Raw genomic sequence first — 7433 nt, forward strand, 5'->3', positions numbered from 1 at the left:
GGCTGGAGAGACGACTCAGCATTTAAAAGCACTCGCTGCTCTTCTAGAGGACCCAAGTTCGACTCTCAGCACCCACAAGACGTCTCTCAAGCGTCTATCTGTAACTCCAGTAGAATACAGAAGACTGATTGAGAGACTTGAGAGCTAGACATGATCTCAGATCTGAAGCCACAGAAGGAACTGTGAAAGAAATGTCCAAATGCTTTAGCAATAAAAATACGGTATTTTTGCCATGACATTGCATTATAGCAACACAGAGCCCTTATAGTTACTACAAAACTACTATTTTGTTTGTTTGCAACACTAGGGATTTGAACCCAAGGCTTCACACATGCTACCCCACATTTTTCTCTCAAGTATACCCCTAGTCCTATGCTAACTTTATTACATGTATTCTTTGTGGATACGCGTCTGACCCAGTACACACATGGAGGTCAGGTGACAAGTTCTGAGAGTCAGTTCTTCCCTTTTGCCATATGAGTCCCAAAAACTGAACTCAGGTCATTAGTCTTGGATACAAACGCCTTTACCTGTTGAGCCATCTCATTGGCCCAGTAACTCAATAACCTGTTTAAATATTTAGGAAAATGTCAGGAGCCGTTTCCCCCCAAGATTATTATAGGGATCATCGCCCCGAGGAGTTTGCAGAGAGCCCCCTCACCCCAACAGTATTAAGAACTGTTCTGCTGGCAGAGCCTGTCCCACACCCAAATTATCTGTTAATAGAGAGCTACCTGTTAGCGGAACCCGCCTCACATTCCAGCTATCCAGAAAACTAGGTGTGTCAACCTGTGAACTCCTGGCAGAGGAATCGTCACCTGACCTCCTGGCCTACATGACCAGGACCACGTGGCAAGATCCCGTGCCCCTGCCCCCCAAGCAGGGGCTATATAAGCAGCAACCAGGACTCTAATAAACGGAGGCTTTGACAAGAACCCTGCTTGGCCTCCTTCCTCTTTTCCCGCCCATATCTTCCAGATAGCACCTCTCCGGGACCCTGGAATTACTGACCCTGCCAGGCGGGTTACATCCCTAGACTGAGTAACCCGCCGAGGCGGTTTACAGGAAAACCCATCGAGACCCCCCCCCATGAAAAGACTTATGAAGAGAGTCACGTAGGAAAGAACACACAGGATATGGGGTAGACAAGCTGATGGCCCTCCAATTTCCGTCCTGTGGTAACTTCTGTATGAGAAGCAGAGTCAGGGACAAGACCTGTTATTTTATCGTGACCACAACACAGGTCAGAACTGGAGGGACAGAGAAACTTTCGAAAGACCAAGGTCACCTGATCTCCTCACCACCAATCCCTAGAAGGCATCTTGGCCATTTACTTGAAGGGTAGCCACAGGTTAACATGGTGGCTTCTCACGCTTGGGGTCCAGTCAGCTTCAAGCTGGGTAAGGTTTCCCTGCATATTAAAGAACCACATGGCATGGGAAGTTGAGCGAATTCCACCTCTAATACCTGGGAAACAGACGACCATCTGTGTGGGAAAGGAAGACAGCCCTGCCCCAATGGCTCCAGGCTCTAATACTTCTGACTTTTGTAACCATCCTGGCAGGAATGAAGCTATTCTAAAGGGAACTTCGTAGCCCTTCCTTTGGATATCTATTGAAACAACTGTTCTTGTGCTGGCTACTTTTATATCAACTTGACACACAGGCTAGAGTTATCAGAGGAAGGAGACTCAATTGAGAAAATGCCTCCAAAAGATTGGGCGGTGAACAGCCTGTAGGGTATTTTCTTAATGATTCATGGGGGAAGGCCCAGTCTATTGTGAGTGGAGAGAGAGAGAGAGAGAGAGAGAGAGAGAGAGAGAGAGAGAGAGAGAGAGAGAGAGAGAGAGAGATAAAACAGAAGGAGTCACCTCTCAGTCAATCTCACTCTGAGGATTCCTGGAGGCAGGATTGCCATCTCGAACTGAGTTAAAAAAGGTAAGAGCCAGTAGCTGGCTGTTTAATTTTTCTTCTGTCTCTGGGTTTTTATTAATTGTGCTACAACCATCTGTAACTCCAGTTCCAGGAGATCCAACACCCTCCTCTGGACTCTATGGGCATTGCACACACATGGTGCAAAGACATACATGTAGGCAAAACAACCACCTGTATAAAATAAAATAAATCTTAAGAAAAAAGAGAAGTGGTTTACAAAGTGAGTTCCAGGACAGGCAGAAAAACCCTGTCTCAAAAAACAACAACCAAATACACACACACACACACACACACACACACACACACACACACAGAGAAAAAGAGAGAAAGGGAGGGAGGGAGAAAGAAAACTAAAGAAAAGTAAAGAAAAAGAAATCAGTCAGACTTATTGTAAGAGAAAAATGGTTCAGAGTAAGACCTTGTGGCTGCTTTCCTAGAATTCATTTTGTCTGTCAGAATGATTGATTGGTTTTCCTTTTATTTATTTATTTTCGTTTCTGCAATGCTGAGAATTTGGCCCAGGGCCTTGTGCACGCTAGGCAAGCACTCTCCTATTGAGCTACCTCTCCAGCCCAGGAGGGTCCTGAGTGGGCCTCTCCAGAAGCAGGGTGCTCTATCTCCATGAGATGCCCAGGACTTGCCTCCCGTCGGACTAAGGGCTGAGACTGAGTGACCCGCGTCCTTTGCTTGGAACTGCTCTCCAGCTGTGAGTGCCTCCCTCTGGAAGTTCTCTTTCACTCACCCAAACGGTTTGTTTTAAAATATAAACACACACACACATAGAAACTGGCAAGAGAAATTAGCCAAATGTGAAAGACGGAGGGAAGAAGCCTGATACACTTTGTTCTAGGTTCTTAGTCTAAATCTGCCAGGAGGTGTGAAGGGCTGGCAGCCTGGGGGAAGAGGAGCAGCGGTGGCAGCACCATCGTTCCTCGTCTCGAGATGTCAGGCCAGCAACTGGGATATTCCTAGGGACCAGAGGGAGAGTAGGTGGCCCTCGTGATGGGAGCCAGGCATCAAGAATTATATCCCCCAAGATCCTCACCCAGGCTCTTTCCCCCGTAAGCCCACATGCTCAGTCCCATGGGGTAATTGCATTTGGCTGGGTCCCCACATTAAACTTGTCTGTAACTAAAGCTGTTGTTTTTTTGCCAACCCCAACCCCCACTTTTTCCTTTCCCCTTAAATTCAGAGTCTCAGTTGGGGATGTGGTTCCCCTCAGCTACTCAGGTCTATTAATATCTTCCTGTTCGCCTATCACTGTATCGCTCCTTTCCGACCTCATTGTCACCTTCAAAGTGACATGTATTAAAGGTTTGATCTCCAGCTTGGAGCTGTTGAGTCTAGTAAGAAGCTTTTGGGTGACTGGGGATGTTTGGAAGGGGGCCGTGGGATTCCAGTCTCTTCTTCTCTTTGCCCCATGGCCACGAGGCCAGTGACTTTCACCCCGCTACATACTTCTGTTTTGGCCTGCTTCCCTGCAGGGGTCATCTAGTCATGGGAAAGAACATTCAAAACCACCTGGACAGTGCCCCACACCTTTAATCCCAGCACTCAAGAGGCAGACAGATCTCTAAGTTCAAGGCCAGACTGGTCTACAAGAGAGTTCTAGGACAGCCAGGGCTACACAGAGAAATCCTGGTTCCTGTCATGAAAAATAAACAAATACCCCCTACCCCCTCAAAATAATATCCAAAACCATAAGCCAAACAGATCTCTTCTCTTTATATACTGACAGTGTATAAACTGGTTAACACGAGCTGCCTGTTGCTTCAGCAGGACCCAGGTTCAGTTTCCAACATTGCCGTGGCAGCTCACAAACATCAGTAGCTCCAGTCCCAGAGGCTCCTGGCCTTGGAAGGCACTGCACAGACAATCAAAACACCCATTCACAAACAGCAGCTTTTGTAAACTATTCCACCTACAACAAAGGTCTGGACCAAGATCCTTTTTTTTTTTTTTTTTTTTTTTTTTGGTTTTTCGAGACAGGGTTTCTCTGTGGTTTTGGAGCCTGTCCTGGAACTAGCTCTTGTAGACCAGGCTGGTCTTGAACTCACAGAGATCCGCCTGCCTCTGCCTCCCAAGTGCTGGGATTAAAGGCGTGCGCCACCACCGCCCGGCTGCGCCACCACCGCCCGGCCCAAGATCCCTTTTTATACCTCCCTCCCCACTCACAAACCCAGGCTAGCCACAAAGTAGCCCTATAGCCAAGGATGACCTCGAACTCCTGGCTGACCAGGTTCTATCTCCCAAATGAAGGCATCAGAAGTATGTACCACCATGCCTGGCTTAAACAAGCAGATCTCTCTCTCTCTCTCTCTCTCTCTCTCTCTCTCTCTCTCTCTCTCTCTCTCGGTTTTTCAAGACATGGTTTCTCTGTAGCTTTGGAGCCTGTCCTGGAACTCGCTCTTGTAGACCAGGCTGGCCTCGAACTCACAGAGATCCTCCCCAAGAGCTGGGATTAAAGGCATGTGCCACCACCACCCGGCACAAGCAGATCTCTTAAAGCCGCACAAACTTCATGGCACAGCTACTCTCGGCTGTGACTGAAGTGTTCGGTATCCACCCACACTGGAACACCTTCCTGTCTTTTCTCCTGCACTACGGTACAAGCACGGGAAGGAAATACCCAATAGTATCCAAGTACCAAGCAAAAATAGAACTATTTCCCCGATGAAGGTCAAAAGTCCATCTCCAGATTCAAACCCGACATTTGGTACTTCCAACCCCACTCCTCACCCCTATATTCCAGGCACTGCAAACAATCACATACTGTTTTTCATTTGTAAACAGTCCGGCATTGGCCGATCCCCACTGCAGAAGGAGACACAAGATCAGCCTCCCAAAGAGCCCATTTTGGGAACAAATCTTCTTCCCAAAAGATGACAGAGATTTTATGTTACAGGGTCCCAAGCATTTTTCATAATAGCAGCAGAAAGGGAATCGGAAGATTCTTTAAGAACCTCCCCCACCTTCCCAGCCTCCTACTGCAATACACTTGCATATAGGAAGCTTTAATACATGTTGGCCAGTTCCTAAGTGGTGTAAGCCCAGCCACGGTGCAAGGAGAATTTGGAGGGAGGAAAGGATTCTCTCTAGGGAGCCTACTGCTGTCTCTGGTACCCAGAGCACAGTGTGGCTCCGCCCCAGATCTACTAAGCCACGCCTCCACAGTACGTCACCATCTCAGGAGCACCGAACTAGGGAAGCCCACGCAAGAAGGCAGGGAGACTGAGACCGGCTTCAGGCAGGCAGGGCTGGAAGGAACGGAGGGATTTAACTGCTCACGTACCTTTTCAAACAGGACTTTCCAGTGCTGGTAGAGTGGGAGGCCATGCAGGAGAGGAAGAGAAAGAAAGGCACTTATCACCAAGGTTTCTGCAGCCCCCTGAGATTTCCAACATCACCTCCCAGCTGCTGCCCAGTCAGAACCAGGCTCGGGGGCCCACCAGAAGAACTCCGAAAATTCCCCAGAGGAGCAAAGGCAGAAAGGCACAGTACGGGGTAGAAATGGAGTGTTTCTGGGGTGGGACAGTCAGATGCAGGAATGAGAACAAGGATTCCCAACCGTGTCTCAGGGTTTCTGATAACTCCTGCTACCTAAAGGTCATGTTCACATCCATACCCGGAGTCCAAGCTTACTCAGGCCTTGGCAGTTGGAGGACTCTATTCAGGAGACTTACCCCTGCTTGAGCACTAGTTTTGCCTGCGTGTGTGTGTGTGTGTGTGTGTGTGTGTGTGTGTGTGTTCGTGTTCCCCAATATGCTTCCAAGATTGAGTGTAAGTACTGAGTACATAAGACTCACTCTCTCTGGAGGACGGCCAGGAGAAAGTGACAGGCTTGACCACGCAAGCGGGAGAGATGTTAGACTCCAGATCCATTCAGATTTGCTGGCTGTGGTTTCGTAGGTTGGGGTTCCCGGCTTAATTTCACCCCGAGGGAGGGACAGGTCCGAAGCAAGGTGCCGGGAGGGAGTAGCTTTAACAACTCAAGTGCCCAAGGCTTCCCAGTGTCAGACCCTACTTCCCAGGACTTAGGAACAAGAGATTTGAGCAGCAGATGGCAGGGAAACCCTCTGGGGTAGCCCCTCCCTAGCCTGCCCCAGGAGACCAGCCTGGCACCGACGTGGTCCAGAACTCCTGAGCCCCCTGCTGGGAGGGTTTCGTCCCAGCTTTCTGGCTGTACTAGCTCTCACAGGGTTCAGGGACTAAGGCCAGTTTGAATTTCAATCAGTGTCGCGACGAGACAGATGCCGGGCAGGAGCTAATCTGGGAGCGGAGAAGGGATCTCCAGACTGGTTTGCGCTGTCCAGAGACTGGGGCGCCGGTTCCTTCCCCAGGCTTGCGGAGTCCGCAGGTCGCCAAGGGGAGGGGAGGGGGAGTCACTACAGTGACGCGGCCGCCTCTGCAGGAAAACGCCGTGTCCCGGGCACTGCACCAGCAGCGGGGAGGGGGCTCCGCGGCCGACAGGTTCCCGACGCAGCAACCGGGGCTGTGTCCCGCAGGAAAGCCGCGGGAACCCGAGCGGGGTGGGGTGCGCACCAGTTCATTTGGGGAGACCCATCCCTCCCAAGCGCGGGGCCCCCAGCTTATCCCGGACGCTCCAGTGACATAACCTTGAATCCTCCAAGTTCCCCCCAGGGTAGGGAGCTGAGGCCGCGGCAGATTCCCTGCGTGGCGCCCCCCAGAAAGTTTGAGGGGCACAGAAGGGGGCACTCACGTCTTCTGGCGCGGCGGGCAGCCGGTCCTCGGCCTCAGGTTCCAGCTCTTCGATGCGCTCCGCCTCGGCGCAAGCGGCCACTGCGGGGCCGGGGCTGGGGTGTTCGCCCATGGCCCAGGCTGCGGCGCTCGTCCCGGGGCGCCGGGCTAACTTTGCGCCGCCTCCGCCGCGTCGCTCCAGGAGCTCGCTGCGCACCTCACCACCTCCGCGCTCGCCCCCATGGCCCTGCTTGCCGCGGCCCCCGAGACCCCGGGACGCCGGGCCCCGAGGGGCCAAACTTCTCCGCCTCGGCCGCGGGCCCGAGGCGAGGGCGCCCTTGGGCCGGCTGGGCCCTACAGCTCCCCGCGCTCCTTCCCGCTCCGCGCAGCCCCCGCTCTGCGCGCCAGCCTCCTCCTCCTCCCCACGGACTCCTCCGGGGCGGCGCGCGGCGGGGGCGGGGCTGCTCGCGGGGCCCCCGCCCCCCAGGCCGCCCGCCGGGAGGGAGGGAGGGAAGGAAGGAGGGAGGGCGGACTGCGGAGGGGCGGGCATGGAGTAGCTGCTCTTCGCGCCCAGGGATCGGGACTGCGTTGCCCTCAGCCTGCTCAGCTCGGTACCGGGTTAACCATCACTTGGTGGTGGCAGATTGGCAGATTGTGTGACAGAATCAGAAGCGAGGTTCCCACGAGGTTGGCCACGTCAGGGTTAACCAGGACTGAATTGAGAGTGAGGTGCGAGGAGTGGACCCCACCAGCCATCCTTACATCTTTTATTTACTGCCGTCTCGGATTCTGGGAGTCCCC

General features: G+C 52.5%; 1 protein-coding gene across 3 annotated transcripts in view; it reads right to left on the bottom strand.

The window, feature by feature from the left end:
• Positions 1 to 7205, bottom strand: part of Rhbdl3 (rhomboid like 3) — a 50302-nt gene extending 43097 nt beyond the window's left edge. Inside the window, exons 1-2 of one of the 3 annotated variants that reach the window (XM_075991406.1) lie at positions 6655 to 7198; positions 5227 to 5250 (exon numbers count right to left, since the gene is read on the bottom strand). In XM_075991406.1, the coding sequence (XP_075847521.1) occupies positions 5227 to 5250; positions 6655 to 7182 (552 nt within the window). In that variant the 5' untranslated portion in view covers positions 7183 to 7198. Of the gene's footprint in view, positions 1 to 5226; positions 5251 to 6654 lie in introns of all 3 variants that reach the window. The other 2 variants (XM_075991408.1, XM_075991407.1) reach the window with 2 other exon arrangements.
• Between the last annotated feature and the right edge of the window lie 228 nt (positions 7206 to 7433).

Source organism: Microtus pennsylvanicus, chromosome 11 (genome assembly GCF_037038515.1).
Source record: "Microtus pennsylvanicus isolate mMicPen1 chromosome 11, mMicPen1.hap1, whole genome shotgun sequence".
In the NCBI taxonomy this organism is placed as follows: domain Eukaryota; kingdom Metazoa; phylum Chordata; class Mammalia; order Rodentia; family Cricetidae; genus Microtus; species Microtus pennsylvanicus.